Genomic DNA, 16735 nt, shown 5'->3' with positions numbered 1-16735 from the left:
ACTGAAAACAACAGATGTAGATCTTACAGTGAAATGCTTACTTACAAGCCCTTAACCAACAATGCAGTTTTAGAAAAATAAATAAATAGAAATATAACAAATAATTAAGGAGCAACAATAAAATAACAGTAGCGAGACTATATACAGGGGGTTCCGGTACAGAGTCAATGTGCGGGGGCAGCGGTTAGACGAGGTAATATATGCATGTAGGTAGAGGTAAAGTAACTATGCATAGATAATAAACAGAATGTAGCAGCAGTGTAAAAATGGGGGGTGAGGTGGGGACAACGCAAATAGTCCGGGTAGCCATTTGATTAACTGTTCAAGAGTCTTAAAGGGGTTAGAAGCAGTTCAGATGCCTTTTTGACCTAGACTTAGTAGCAGAGAGAACAGTCTATGACTGGGGTGGCTGGAGTCCTTGGAATTTTTTTGGGCCATGCTCTGACACCGCCTGATATAGAGGTCCTGGATGGCAGGAAGCTTGGCCCCAGTGATGTACTGGGCCGTATGCACTACCCTCTGTAGTGCCTTGCGGTCGGAAGCGGTCGGAAGCCGAGCAGTTGCCGTACCAGGCAGTGATGCTCTCGATGTTGCAGATGTATAACATTGAGGATCTGATGACCCATGCCAAATCTTTTCAGTCTCCTCTGGGGGAATATACATTGTCATGCCCTCTTCACGACTGTCTTGGTGTGTTTGGACCATGATAGTTTGCTGATGATGTGGACACCAAGGAACTTGAAACTCCCAACTTGCTCCACTACAGCCCCGTCGATGAAAATGGGGGTATGCTTGGTCCTCCTTTTTCTGTAGTCCACAATCATCTCCTTAATCTTGATCAGGTTGAGGGAGAGGTTGTTATCCTGGCACCACACTGCCAGGTCTATGATATCCTCCCTATAGGCTGTCTAGTTGTTGTTAGTGATCAGGCCCACCACTGTTGTGTAATCGGGAAACTTAATGATGGTGTTGGAGTTGTGCTTGGCCGTGCAGTCATGGGTGAACAGGGAGTACCTTAGGCTATGCTTTGGTTACATGAAATTATTACTGAATATATGGAAAACAATAAATACATGTAGTGGATAGTCGTTACCCCCCAAACATCGCGCGATTTTTGTTTTGTTACACAACATTTTGACCAACGAGGGAAGGCATGTAGTTTTTTTTTTTTTTCAAGTAAATTCTTGATGGGACATGATAGACAAAACTAGTCTAGTAATGCCTTGAAGGTGGGTCTTCGAAAAGTCCACATACGCTGTGGCCATATACAGTACATTATTACAATATGTAATAATTGAGTATGTTTAATTGTTGTATCGGTTACGTACGTTCGAAATGCGACTTGGGTTGGACAAAAAAAGCAACGAACTATTTTGATTGACGTTCAGAAACCTTGTCCAATCAAAAACATCAGGGCGAGTTATTGGGCGGGATTTATCTGTCATGAGACAGGAAGAGCAAAACGGGGGTTGTTTCCAGAAGATAGCGAATATAGCTAGACTTGCAGCACAGCACGACGATCTGCAGCGTTGTTGTACTTTTATAATCATGACATCTACTCTTGATGATAGCGAAAAAGAAAAGGTACGTTATGAGTGATGTACTATCGTCTTTGTTAGCCAACTACCTAGCTCTTCGCGTAATGTTAAATAGCCAGCTAACTGTAGCCTATATTTTAGCTAGCGAGGAAGTTCATGAGATCCTCACTTGCTTAAAACACAACTGTGTAGTATTTAGGTAACGCTATTCATACAGTCAGCTATCTATGATACATTTCGCTGGCTAGCTAATAAACTGAAAATAAGGTTGCCCGGCTAGCTAAATGCTATCTAGAGGAATCAACAGCTACAGTCTGTTGAAAGCAACAGTCTAACTTATAACGTCAACGAGTATTGGAGGCGGTATAGAAAGCATTCTACCACCATCTTTGGCATTGGCCTAGCTAGCTAACTACTTCACAGATGAATGTTGTCACAAGATGTCCTATCCATTATTGTATTGTCACCACCCCAGGCTACTTTAGTTTGCCATAAGTACTTGATGTCGTAGCCTTTAAAAGTGTTCCACTGCCTCTGACTTGAGAGTTGGGCTTGTATGGCACTGCACTTCCCCAATAACGTCAGGCCATTCTCGCTGGTTAAATTTCTGCTTTTCCTGTTTACCCCATGACTATTTTGAATTATATCTGGCTAGAGGGCTATAACTTTTAAAATATGGACCACAGACCACTGATCTAACCATTGCCTTTGGGGACTTGCAACGTGGCAGTAAGAGGCTAGTATTGTCCTGGCCAATGACAGAATAACTCGGATAGCTTACATATGGACTGGTGTTCAATTGGACAGGTCTGTGGTTATTTTATTTTCTGCAATTTTTTTTATTTTCCTCTGAGACTTTCCAGAGGAGACTTACTCTGCTTTATTTCGGTTGACTCTGTCAAGCTGAGTAGCATAGTTCGGGTAGTAGTATGGTGAAACACCGAGGCTCAGTGGGTCATTCACACAGGAAGTACTGGCTAAATTGTTAGAGAATGGTGCTTGCAACGCCAGCATAGTGGGTCAGTTCCCATTGGGGCCACCCATACAATAAAGGCTTCTACTCAAACAGAAACAGCTGTTAAGATGGGAGAAACGTAGCCTTGACAATAATGACCATAGGGAGTGGTAGGGTGGCACAAACCAATTCAGGACCATGCTAGGAGAAATGTGCATTAGCTAGCAGACTCTTGAGGACACTGACGGACCCTTTTGGGAAATCAGCTGGAGTTACTGCTTCAAGTACGGTGTGTGTGTAATTCAATCCCAAGGATATATATACAGTTGAAGTCGGAAGTTTACATGCACTTAGGTTGGAGTCACTTAGGTTGAAACTCGTTTTTCAGCCACTCCACAAATGTCTTGATAAAATATAGTTTTGGCAAGTCTGTTAAGACATCTACTTTGTGCATGACACAAGTAATTTTTCCAACAATTGTTTACACAGTGAATTTGTCTGAAATAATCTATCACAATTCCAGTGGGTCAGAATTTTACATACAGTAAGTTAAATGTGCCTTTAAACAGTTTGGAAAATTCCAGAAAATGATGTCTTGGAGTTAGAAGCTTCTGATAGGCTAATTACATTATTTGAGTCAATTGAAGGTATACCTGTGGATGTATTTCAAGGCCTGCCTTCAAACTCAGTGCCTCTTTGCTTGACGTCATGGGAAAATCAAAAGAAATCAGCTAAGACCTCAGAAATTGTAGACATCCACAAGTCTGGTTCATCCTTGGGAGCAATTTCCAAATGCCTGAAGGTACCATGTTCATCTGTACAAACAATAGTACGCAAGTATAAACACCATGGGACCACGCAGCCGTCATAGCGCTCAGGAAGGAGACACGTTCTGTCTCCTAGAGATGAATGTACTTTGGTGCGGAAAGTGCAAATCAATCCCAGAACAACAGCAAAGGACCTTGTGAAGATCCTGGAGGAAACGGGTACAAAAGTATCTATATCCACAGTAAAACGAGTCCTATATCGACATAACCTGAAAGGCCGCTCAGCAAGGAAGAAGCCACTGCTCCAAAACCGCCATAAAAAAGCCAGACAACGGTTTGCAACTGCACATGGGGACAAAGATCGTACTTTTTGGAGAAATGTCCTCTGGTCTGATGAAACAAATAGAACTGTTTGCCCATAATGATCATCGTTATGTTTGGAGGAAAAGGGGGGAGGCTTGCAAGCCGAAGAACACCATCCCAACAGTGAAGAATGGGGGTGGCAGCATCATGTTGTGGGGGTGCTTTGCTGCAGGAGGGACTGGTGCACTTCACAAAACAGATAGCATCATGAGGGTGGATGTATTGAAGCAACATCTCAAGACATCAGTCAGGAAGTTAAAGCTTGGATGCAAATGGGTCTTCCAAATGGACTATGACCCCAAGCATACTTCCACAGTTGTGAGAAAATGGCTTAAGGACAACAAAGTCAAGGTATTGGAGTGGCCATCACAAAGCCCTGACCTCAATCCTATATAAAATGTGTGGGCAGAACTGAAAGCATGTGCGAGCAAGGAGGCCTACAAACCTGGCTCAGTTACACCAGCTCTGTCAGGAGGAATGGTCCAAAATTTACCCAACTTATTGTGGGAGCTTGTGGAAGGCTACCTGAAAAGTTTGACCCAAGTTAAACAGTTTAAAGGCAATGCTATCAAATACTAATTGAGTGTATGTAAACTTCTGACCCACTGGGAATGTGCTGAAAGGAATAAAAGCTGAAATAACCTTGTCCTTTACCCTGTTCCCCCTTGTCTTAGGCACGCTCTGTGTCTGTGGACCTTAACAACGACGCTTCTCTACTCATCGACATTCCTGATGCACTCTGTGAACGTGACAAAGTCAAGTTCACTGTCCACACCAAGGTAAAAACAGCAACTCCACAGTTTCAGTTCTTAAACTAAGGGTCACTGCTAGTTCCCTCACTTCCCTGTCAGTTATTCAAATAATATATAATGCTCTTCGTGTCCAGCAGGCTAGAACTACAGCTTATGTTTCTGTCGAATGTGGTTGTCTTACCTACCTTAGTTGAATGCTGCACTGTAAGTCACTCTGGATCAGTGTCAGTGAAAAATAATTAACAGTAACTGTCTCTCTCTCAGATGTCTTACTTCTAAAGTATATTACAACCTTGTGTTAATGCACTTTAAATGGAGCTTGAATTGTCTTTTCTGTCAGACCACCCTGAGCTCCTTCCAGAAGCCAGACTTCTCTGTTCCTAGGCAACATGAGGACTTTATATGGCTCCATGACGCGCTGGTTGAGACTGAGGACTACGCTGGGCTCATTGTGAGTGACCTATTAAGTTCACCACATACACACACACACTGGTTTGGGACTACGCTGGGCTCATTGAGTGACTTGAGTAGTAGAGCTGGGTGATATGGAATAAAAGACCATATTGCAATAAATTGCCTGGCTTGATGCAATAATGAGTAGTTTATAACATTTTAATGTACATCACAGATGTTTATCTTTATCCTTAACTACTAATACTAGATTGATGGTTGTAGCCATCAGTTGTCCCATTAAGTGACCGAGATTAGCAAACGTATTTAATTTTAAACTTCTCTAGTATCGGCTACTTATCATAATGAACGATATCAGCAAAATGCCTGTGATAAGTGGTCTGTATTGATCATTTTCAGTTTATCGTCCCAGCTCTATGGAGTAGTCTACGGAACATACACACACACACTGGTAAAACCCTGGATCATTGATATTCTAACTTCTGCGACGCATATAAGGCCCTCCCCCGCCCTCCTTTCGGGAAAAGCTGACCACGACTCCATTTTGTTGCTTTCAGCCTACAGACGGAGACTAAAACAAGAAGCTCCCGCGCTCAGGTCTGTTCAACGCTGGTCCGACCAATCTGATTTCACGCTTCAAGACTGCTTCGATCACGTGGATTGGGATATGTTCCGCATTGCGTCCAACAACATTGACGAATACGCTGATTCGGTGAGCGAGTTTATTAGAAAGTGCATCGGCGACGTTATACCCACAGCAACAATTAAAACATTCCCAAACCAGGGATTGATGGCAGCATTCGCGCGAAACTGAAAGCGCGAACCACTGCTTTTAACCAGGGCAAGGTGACCGAATACAAACAGTATAGCTATTCCCTCCAAGGCAATCAAACAAGCTAAGCGTCAGTGTAGAGTCGCAATTCAACGGCTCAGACACAAGAGGTATGTGGCAGGGTCTACAGTCAATCACGGATTACAAAAAGAAAACCAGCCCCGTCGCGGACCAGGATGTCTTGCTCCCAGACAGACTAAACAACTTCTTTGCTCGCTTTGAGGACAATGCAGTGCCACTGACACGGCCCGCTACCAAAACCTGCAGACTCTCCTTCACTGCAGCCGACGTGAGTAAAACGTGTTAACCCTTGCAGGGCTGCAGGCCCAGACGGCGTCCTCGGAGCATGCGCAGACCAGCTGGCTGGTGTGTTTACGGACATATTCAATCAATCCTTATCCCAGTCTGCTGTTCCCACATGCTTTAAGAGGGCCACCACTGTTCCTGTTCCCAAGAAGGCTAAGGTAACTGAGCTAAACGACTACCGCCCCCGTAGCACTCACTTCCGTCATCATGAAGTGCTTTGAGAGACTAATCAAGGACCATATCACCTCCACCCTACCTGACAACCTAGACCCACTCCAATTTGCTTACCGCCCCAATAGGTCCACAGATGACGCAACCACACTGCCCTAACCCATCTGGACAAGAGGAATACCTATGTGAGAATGCTGTTCATCGACTACAGCTCAGCATTTAACACTCGTCATCAAGCTCGAGACCATAGGTCTCGACCCCGACCTATGCAACTGGGTACTGGACTTCCTGACGGGCCGCCCCCAGGTGGTGAGGGTAGGTAACAACATCTCCACCCCGCTGATCCTCAACACTGGGGCCCCACAAGGGTGCGTTCTGAGCCCTCTCCTGTACTCCCTGTTCACCCACGACTGCATGGCCATGCACGCCTCCAACTCGATCATCAAGTTTGCGGACGACACTACAGTGGTAGGCTTGATTACCAACAACGACGAGACTGCCTACAGGGAGGTGGTGAGGGCCCTCGGTGGTGTAAGGAAAATAACCTCGCACTCAACAAAATAAAGGAGATGATTGTGGACTTCAGGAAACAGCAGAGGGAGCACCCCCCTATCCACATCGACAGGACAGTAGTGGAGAGGGTGGAAAGTTAAGTTCCTTGGCGTACACATCACGGACAAACTGAATTGGTCCATCCACACAGACAGCGTTGTGAAGAAGGCGCAGCAGTGCCTCTTCAACCTCAGGAGGCTGAAGAAATTCGGCTTGTCACCAAAAGCACTCAAACTTCTACAGATGCACAATCGAGAGCATCCTGTCGGGCTGTATCACCGCCTGGTACGGCAACTGCTCCGCCCACAACCGTAAGGCTCTCCAGAGGGTAGTGAGGTCTGCACAACGCATCACCGGGGGCAATCTACCTGCCCTCCAGGACACCTACACCACCCGATGTCACAGGAAGGCCATAAAGATCATCAAGGACAACAACCACCCGAGCCACTGCCTGTTCACCTCGCTATCATCCAGAAGGCGAGGTCAGTACAGGTGCATCAAAGCTGGGACCGAGAGACTGAAAAACAGCTTCTATCTCAAGGCCATCAGACTGTTAAACAGCCACCACTAACATTGAGTGGCTGCTGCCATACATGTAAAAAATGTATCACTAGCCGCTTTAAACAATGCCACTTAATATAATGTTTACATACCCTATGTTACTCATCTCATATGTATATACTGTATTCAGTACCATCTACTGCATCTTGCCTATGCCATTCTGTACCATCACTCATTCATATATTTTTATGTACATATTCTTTATCCCTTTACACTTGTGTGTGTGTGTGTGTATAAGGTAGTAGTTGTGGAATTGTTAGATTACTCTTTGGTTATTACTGCATTGTCGGAACTGGAAGCACAAGAATTTCGCTACACTCGCATTAACATCTGCTAACCATGTGTATGTGACAAATAGAATTTGATTTGACACACCACTTAATTACAGTATAGTTCACACTCACAGCCAATGCTGCCACTGAATGTAATTTCACAAGTTCACTGTCAGGACATGTGAGTGTTATTTGATGAAGGTGGAAGGGACTCCGTTATCTGCTCAAATATTATATTTTATTTTATTTTAAATACCATCGTCTATATCAGCTGAGTTTTATTGCAGGGACATACCTGTGTAGGAAATCTTACTAGAAGCTCCATCTGCTCTCCTCTACCTCCGCATCTCCCTCTCCTCAACTACACCTTCCTCTCTGCCTCTCCTCTGCCCTTGCTCCTTTCCCTCTTTCCTCTCTACCTCTCTCCCTTTCCTCCATTACTCCCCCTCTGCTCTTTTCCTCCCCCATCTCCCTGTCTGTCCAGATCCCTCCAGCCCCCCCGAAGCCAGACTTCGAGAGCCCAAGGGAGAAGATGCATAAACTGGGAGAGGGAGAAGCCACCATGACCAAGGAGGAATACACCAAGATGAAGCAGGAGTTAGAGGCGTGAGTTCTGACCTTTCCTCCTTTACCCCTTGTCACTGTGTCCAAGCGTAATCGGCACAGTTCTGCATATTTAAATGTTGTATTACGATTCCTGTGGGAATGATTCTGGTGGTCTCAAGATTGTGTATCTGTATGTGCACTCTCAGTTGGTAATTTGCCATCTTCTGGCTCTCTCTCCCAGTGAGTACCTGGCTGTATTTAAGAAGACTGTACAAGTCCACGAGGTATTCCTGCAGCGACTATCTTCTCACCCGATCCTGAGCAAGGACAGAAACTTCCAGATATTCCTGGAGTATGACCAGGATGTGAGTTTGACACTTGGAAAAGGAAACGAAGAAGACAGACAGCGCATTTTCCAGCAGTACTGTCTTCCTAGTTAACTGCTGAGTCGTGTTCACTCAAGCACACCGTTGAAAAACATTTCCCAATGTAGTTCAGTTAGTACATCCAGTCATTTTCTTCCGTTTTGTGCCTAGTGAACACGAGGGAGGGGGATAGAGGAAGGGGGATAGAGGAAGATAAGCAAGCAGACCTAGGGCACATCCTGCTGCTGAGTTCAGCTCTATTTCCAAACCACTCGGTCAGTGGAGCTTCGAGTCAGCTAGGGTCTGCTGAGATGGTTTTGTTTGTCCTTTTGGGAAATGTTATACAGGCATTTTATAAAATGAGTAGGAAAAACCCTCACACTTATTGTAGTTCTTACTCCCTTCCTTCATTCCTATGTGGAACTAAAGGCTTCCACAAGACAGCGCCACAGCTATTGTAGCTTACGCAATACATTTTACATTGCGAACTTGTTCTGTGGTCTCAATGGCTAACTAAATCATTTCCCTCCCTGTGATTGGTCCACGTAGCTGAGCGTACGAAGGAAGAACGCCAAGGAGACGTTTGGGAGTTTCTTTAAGAACATGGTCAAGAGTGCTGACGAGGTCATCATCTCTGGGATAAAGGTAGGTGTGGCCTCCTCGCATATCATACAATACTAGCCAAGTTCGAGAGCATCACATCTGTGAGGCATTGTGGGTAACTTGTGACTAACTGACCTACAAACAATAATTTATGCAAGGTGATTTCAGGATCAGTCAGCAGTTGCCTGCATTGTCAAACAAGCCCAATGCTTTTATTGTCCATCAGCAATGCATTACAAACCAGATGCAGAAAGTCAATGCATTACAAACCAGATGCAGAAAGTCAATGCATTACAAACCAGATGCAGAAAGTCAATGCATTACAGTAGCAGACTTCAACAAAGAGAAACAAATGCAGCTACAAATCCTAACGTTTTACAAGCTGAGCAGGGACCTTCGTATCCAGAATGAAGATCTGGTTTTGTGTTTTTTTTGTGTGTCTTAGGCAGAAGGTTGATGTCTTTAAAATATTATTTTTCTTGCAGGAAGTCGATGATTTCTTTGAGCAGGAGAAGACCTTCCTGCTTGATTATTCGTCCAAGATCAAAGACTCCACTGCCAGGGCAGAGAAGATGACCCGCTCTCACAAAAGTATGAATATGAAATCAACAACAACCAACTTGAATTGGAGCTTTTTGAGTTATTGATAAGAAGTTTTTTTTTTTCTCCCTTATATCTGTCTCAATCAATCACATGTAATTTATAAAGCCCTTTTAACATCAGCAGTTGTCACACATTGCTTTGGAGATACCTAGCTGCAATGCTGGACTTGGGACTAAAGTAGGTGCTGGTACTGTTTTTATAGTTGCAGAAGCTCCACAATACTTTTGTGCTAATATTCTATGAGAGGAACAGAATATTTGAGGCGCTGGTACTCAGCTCCTGCCCAAGTCAAAAACTGCCTTACCTAAAACTCCAAAGAGCAAGCAATACTGATGCAGAAGCACAGTGTCTAGGAAAAACTCAAAGGCGGGAACATAGAGGAACCAGGCTCCGAGGGGTGGCCAGGCCTCTTCTGGCTGTGCCGGGTAGAGAGGAACCAGGCTCCGAGGGGTGGCCAGGCCTCTTCTGGCTGTGCCAGGTGGAGATTTAAGAGTACATGTAGCCATTAAGGCCAGATTGGTTTTCAAGACATTTAAATGTTTATAGATGAACAGCAGGATGTGTGGTATCATTGTGTGGTGTCACCAAAGTGGTGCAACTTCTTACAGTATGTTACCCATACTGAGTTTTATTGATTGCTTGGAATTCACAGCTGTTGACCCTTGGCCTCAGGGAGACCACCTAGGATACCAGGTTTTGCATTATGGTGACCCCTAACCTCTTGAAGTCACTCAGGGGCAGTTCAGATTTAAAGTGGGCCAAGAATTTAGATTTTAACATGTTGTATTTTGTCTCAGATGTTGCTGATGACTACATCCACATCTCTGCCACTTTGAACAGTCTCTCTGTCGATGACAACACCGCACTTAAAAAGTGAGTAACAATATGAATACACTATAGTTTGAGGTATACGAATGGTGCCGTTGTTTCCTCAAGCCAACTACGGGTGGCTTAATCTCGGTTAACCCAGAACTAAAGTCCTGCGTAATTGGTCAGAAGCTTGATTAAGTTCTGGGATCATATGTGTAAATAGAAGAGATGCTAGAATGAGGAGCGGAACCAGAACAAGGAGCCCCAATCTCTCTCTGCAAATTACAGGCAATTATTATATGGGCAAAATGCCCCCCCCCCCCCCCCCCCCCCCCCTTCTGAAATTCAGAAAGATGCGAACACCTGCAAAATCATGATTTGTCCAAATAATCAGTGATTGAGAACCCAAGCACTGGAACTATTGCTGCTTGTTAGCTATTGGTGCCCATAGTATAAATATCGATCTAGGGTACCATGTTTGTTTATGTAATCTAGCTACAAGAGTTTATGGGTTGCTAAATGAATGGTTTACATCTCAACCAATATCAGCGACAACAAATTGTGACTTTGCTCAAGTTCTCATGGTCTGTCTATTCCCTTCAGGCACCTTGAGAAGTTTGCAGACCTGTTTGAGAAACTAAGGGTAAGAACCACAGTGCTGGTCTTCTGCACTTCTCAACCTGGACTGTTTTTCTATTCATTGTATGTTTTTATATAATCCGCTGTTGTCCATCTCCATGCAAATTCACATTTTGTGAGGTCAGCAATACATTTAAACCTGTGCATTTTGCTTTTGTGAGCTGTGCAAATGTCTACCTTTTTTTACAAGTTAGTCATTTAGCAGACACTCTTATCCAGCGCGACATGCAGGTCATCTTAAGATAGCTAGGGGGGACAACATTTCTCAGTCATATCTGCTTTAGAGGAAAATTGTACTTAGTATCAGCAAGGTCTGTGCTAGTTGGAAATGTGCGCGTGTCAGTTATATGTGTGTGTGTATATATTTATTTACATTTTTTAAATGTTTATCTCATGTTCTTTGAGCATGGCGGTAGCATTGATGTTGTATCTATTTGGTGCTGCCTGTAGAAAGTGGAGGGCAGAGTGGCGTCAGATGAGGAGCTGAAGCTCACGGAGCTGTTCCGTTACTACATGCTGGACATCCAGGCAGCCAAGGTGAGCCACGTCTAGTCTGTTTCTCTCTCAAAAACCCTCAGCAAAATTGAATCATTCATTATTTTCTTAAAATCACGTGGAAACACGGTAGGCATGCATATAACATGCATTCTCTGAGAAATGCTGTTTGTGTGTTAACCACTGCATGTGTGTCAGGACCTGTTGTACAGGCGGGCCCGGGCCCTGGCTGACTATGAGAACAGTAACAAGGCCCTGGACAAGGCCCGGCTGAAGAGTAAAGACATCACCCAGGCTGAGGAGCACCAACAACAGTGTCTGCAGAAGTTTGACAAGCTCTCTGAGTCTGGAAAAAGAGGTTTGTGTAAGACTGTGCATGTGGGTTTGGGCTAACATGTTCTTCCGTAATACAGTACAGTGAGTAAACTGACAGTATGGTCTTCTCCTCCCAGAGCTGACCAGTTTTAAGGGCAGGAGAGTGGTGGCTTTCCGTAAGAACCTAATAGAGATGTCTGAACTGGAGATCAAACACGCCAAGGTCAGTCAGGGTGCACAGAGTTCTTTTTCCTTCCTGTGTTTGAATTTTTTTTCTCGGAATATGCAGTAATGAAATATAGGGAGAGGGGAGAGATCGAATGACACAATTAGAAGCCGTGGGATACAATCCCACAATATCACTAGACTGTTGTGTGCTGCAGGAGGTGTTCCCCACTAGACCAACCGCAGACACACTCTACTTTGTTGGTACTTTTCTCAGTGATGGACTGGACTGTTCAGGAGCTTTCAGTGGATATTATATATGTAGCAACTATGAGCAAAATATAGTTCATGTTATGTGGTACATTGTGCCCTGATCCTTGTGAAATGTCTGTTGAATGGATATGATACTGATATCGCTGTTCTCTCTGTAACCACAGAACAACATGGCTCTGCTGCAGGGCTGCATTGAGCTTCTCAAGAGCAACTGAACCTCCTGTCTCCTACCAATCCTCCCAGACCGCCAGACCACCACCCACTGACCGGCTAGCCTGGGTGCCAGTCTGTTTTTTGCTGTCTTGCCAACTCCGTACGGAACTGTCATGCAGAACCGTGCCAATGGCGTAGGCAAAAGCACAAACGGATCTGGAACCAGGCTACTGACCCAGCCTTTGAGAAGGGAACCTGGATACCCCTTCCCACCACACTCTACCCCCAGGGGACCTTGGGTCGTGTTCATGCACATGGTAGAAAAACATACATTTGCAAAAGAAAGGGAGCCTTTCTTATTGCACAGGATTAGATAGTCCCTCACCGTTTCACTCGATTTCGGAGCATTCTGTGCCTATTAAACACGATCCTGGGTACCTCCACCCTCAAATGATGCCATTTCAGAAACCTGCACAGGAACCTGCAAGCCGTCTGTTTGCAGTCTGCCTGTTTTTTTAGTCTGTCTCAAGGTTTACATAGTCCCTGGCAACCCACCTCTTTCTACTCCGCCTCATGTCCCATGGAACACTCACCTTTTGTGATGCCAGCAATGCGGAACAGGGAGAATGTAGCCGCTTGCATTGTCTTCTGATATTCCTCTTCATCTGGGCGCCTTTGTAAATTCACTCTGGCGATCTACTCCGATTTCAGAGAGCTCTCGTCTAAGTGTGCCAGAATGCAGAATAACTGATGAATGAATGCATGCTCAACACCTGTTGATTATGGCCGGTGTCCGTAAACATTGGCAAAAAAACGTATTTCAATTGCTGCACAGTTAGTCACCAACGCTCTATAACGTGAAAACAGCCTAACCTCCTCTGACCACTTTACTTGCCCTAGCAGAGTGAGGTTTTCTATCATTTATGTCTGGAAGTAACTAGCAAGCTAACTTACTTTAGCCAGTTAGCAATCTGACAACGCTCTGAATTTATGAACGCTCCGAGCGCACTCTTGAGGGCCCTTTGGCATTCCAGAGTGAATTTACGAATGCACCCATAGATTGTGATACATTTTTTTCTATTCTGGATGGATTACTCTATCCTTGTATTGTATTTTCCATTTTTAACGATGTTGATTGTAGAATAATAGCCTCGTTGTGATGTTTTGCTTGCTTTTCACGGCACACTCTAACTAACCCCGTTAGGTCCCGCACTTTTTTATACGTAAACGCATACATCTGGGTCGTGTTCATTAGGGAACTCTGTAGCAAACCGTTTTGCAACAGAACACAAGTGTTTAATTTAGGTGGAATTTGGACCTACTAAATGTGGATCTGTAGCTTGAATGTGAATCTGTAGAGTTTAACTAGGCAGAGTTGTTTTGGAATAACCTGAGGTTTTTATGGTGCGGGTATAGCTATCTATAATTGTTTCTTATTGCAACTCCACTTTAAACCAGAAATACTCTGAGGAATCACATAGTGAATAACTGAGCTCAGCTACGGCTTCTCTGGTTTGTAATGGAACAGTTTAAAAGGTCCTATTCATTAGGCCACTGTGTAGCAAAACATTTTGCAATAGAAAATGAAAACAATTTCTTATTGGACAAGTTCAGATTTTCCTTCGGTTTTGTGCCTAGGGAATGCGACTCAGATGGCGCAACTGTTCATAAAGAACATATAAAGTGGATGGAAAAGGGAGAGAGATTAACTTAGTGCCTAAATAAAGGTCCTTATGACTGCGTCCCAGTTGTCCACCTTTCTACCGAAGTGTGCACTTGCACACTCTCGCCCTGGATTTAAATACATTGGGTTGATATAAGCATTGGCTGATGCGAGTTTCCACCACTGTTAAATCCATGACAAGAAGTGGGAGAAGAGTGGAGAATTGGGATTTATATATATATAATCTGAGATTAGTCTGGGCCAAACTCAAACCACCAGTAAAGTGAAGTGCTCTTTTTCATGGTTAGGAACGCTGAGTAGACACTAGTGTGTGTGGTAGTGTATCTATACTGTGTGGTGCGACACAAATGCTTTGGCCGTTCCTCAGGAATGGCTACATGGCTCTTCTCACATTTGTCTACATTACTCACAGTAACTGGAGCTAAATTCTTAAGATTCACATTGCTTTTGACAAGTTTACTTACACATAATATGGACCAATAGATTATTTTCACCACAGCCCTTGTGAGTGTCAGGACTGGTAGTTGTCCCTTTATCAAAGTTGACTGCCAAACATGTGATACGTGACTTTATTTTATTTTTACCCCCCACCCTCTCTTCAATCTGCTATGTCTAGTGAGTGCCAGGGAGCACTGGTTTCTGTACTCATTGAGTGAATGTTCAGTGGACTAGTTTGAGTTAGTGAAGTCCACCCGTAGTAGCTGACTGTACTGTGTACACGTGACACACTGCTGTGTGGGTGAGGCCAGCAGCAGGTCCTAGTCCACTCACCCTTCAGCCAGTTGCTCTAGAGAATTTCCATAGTAACGGCATTATACTCAGATGTTTCACTTTAACTTTGTTTGGTATACATTTTAAGTTAAACATTGACATTTCCACTGAAAAGTTTACAAAAGCATATTTTACAGGAAGAACTGTGTAGATATGTTTGGTAACAGAATAAAACAGATTTTACTGTAGTTCTGTTACCGAACTTTGCATCTGCCCAGTTTATCCAGTAATTTATTTCTCTAAAATGTTTAAAGTAGTTGTATGGTTTGTTAAACTTAATTAATGGATTTTGCTTGACATACATTTGAAAGTTACCGTAGGATTGCGCTCTGTCAAGTCAGCCCAATCATTACATTGCATATGTAGCCTGGTCAGTTGGGAAGCTTCAAGCATTATATAGTTAACATTAAGCAAGCATCAAGCACTAGACTTATATTGGCTATTGGAGAGTAACTCTGGTCCTAGCACTTATTCAGAGGAGTTTGACTGACTCATGTCCTTCAGCATCTGCTTGAAGCTGTTTTTTTTTTTTTCAATTCTAGAATGTTCTGCCCTAAGTGTGCACTTGTTCACTTCCCTTCATGAATGAGAGTCTGACATGCTTATACCAATCCAACGTTTTTAATTGTGTGATGCGGACGAGTGTACACTACCAGGATAATTGTGATGCAGAGAGTAGACTACATGACTGCACTTCATTGATTTCCTGTTTACCAGTGGCCTACTCCACCTGCTTACAGAGCAACACTAACCTAACCAATCCACCAATCCCCTTGCCTCTTACTGCTGATGCAGTATTTGTTTTTAAGCAATTAAGTTTGGCGTCGCCTATATTTCTCCTATTGCTTTTTGTTACTGACAGAACCTTTGCTAGTGCTAAACTAGCCTGGGTACCAGTCTGTTTCTGCCCTCTTGCCTACTCCTTATGGATTTGTCATGCCTGGTCTGGCTTTACTATGACAGCAATGGTGTTGGCAAGAGCACTAACAGATCAGGGACCAGGCTATGCCTACACTCATTAACCTGTGAAATGGAAAGGGTTCATATTGAAACAAAAATGATTGAATTCTTTGAATTGCTTAAGAAAATAATGAGAATGCACTATGAAGGTGGTAGATACTTAGCAATCATTTCCAAGCCCAGAGGGAGCTGTGTTTATAAAGAAATATGAAATGTTTTTTGCTAATTGAATGTATTTCTAATGGATTACAACTGTGTGAAATACTTCTTTACCTAGTTCTTTTTCTTACGGAGCGTCTACATTAAAAAAAATGCAATAATGACATTAAATAAATCCTACTTTCCCAAAATACTTACTGTGTTAGTATCTTAAGGTAATACAACTGCGTGTGATGTATTCACTCATACTATGGACTCGTTCAAGACGACTCAGAATTCGATAATTTCTGACTTAGAAAATATCAGCTATAATAAGCTCTATGCAAAAAAAAAAATGTATGCAAATTTGAAGGTAGCATATTACTACTGAAGTGAAGGTCAACTGTGAAATTCAACTGTCACTGGGACCATGGCATCTTCACACCAGCAGGTGGTGCAGTCTGCATGCTGAAGAGGAAAGGAGAGAGTAGACTACCTAAACTACTATCTGGAAGTGATTTTTTTTATTTTTTTACACACTGGTTTGCCTTTTCTCATCTCACAATAGGCCATATCGGTTGGTGTAGGGAGTTTTATAAGGTATTTTTATGCACAATGATAAATGCATGAATAGACCCTATCACCTCAATACCACTACTACGTAGTGATGTACTTTCTCTCAGAGCGTTGCCACTATACTGTTGAACCTACAGTATGTGTCTGTTCTGACTTCCC

At 43.5% G+C, this 16735-nt stretch overlaps 1 protein-coding gene across 2 annotated transcripts; it reads left to right on the top strand.

Moving 5' to 3' along the window:
- Nucleotides 1-1430: 1430 nt before the first annotated feature.
- On the top strand, nt 1431-16214 carry snx5 (sorting nexin 5). 2 transcript variants are annotated; one of them, XM_021581145.2, is made up of 13 exons: nt 1431-1584; nt 4298-4402; nt 4716-4826; nt 7965-8086; nt 8268-8391; nt 8941-9036; nt 9480-9585; nt 10395-10470; nt 11011-11050; nt 11497-11583; nt 11740-11899; nt 11994-12079; nt 12459-16214. In XM_021581145.2, the coding sequence occupies exons 1-13, from the start codon at nt 1444-1446 to the stop codon at nt 12507-12509; spliced, it is 1305 nt and encodes a 434-aa protein (XP_021436820.2). In that variant the 5' UTR covers nt 1431-1443; the 3' UTR covers nt 12510-16214. The 2 variants fall into 2 exon arrangements, with proteins under 2 accessions (XP_021436820.2, XP_036816431.1); XM_036960536.1 differs by lacking the exons at nt 1431-1584; nt 4298-4402; nt 4716-4826 and adding an exon at nt 4878-4891.
- Nucleotides 16215-16735: the final 521 nt, after the last annotated feature.

Source organism: Oncorhynchus mykiss, chromosome 23, assembly GCF_013265735.2.
Source record: "Oncorhynchus mykiss isolate Arlee chromosome 23, USDA_OmykA_1.1, whole genome shotgun sequence".
NCBI classification, from domain to species: domain Eukaryota; kingdom Metazoa; phylum Chordata; class Actinopteri; order Salmoniformes; family Salmonidae; genus Oncorhynchus; species Oncorhynchus mykiss.
Note: the sequence above shows the minus strand (reverse complement) of the source record. Positions and strands in the feature narration are given on the sequence as shown.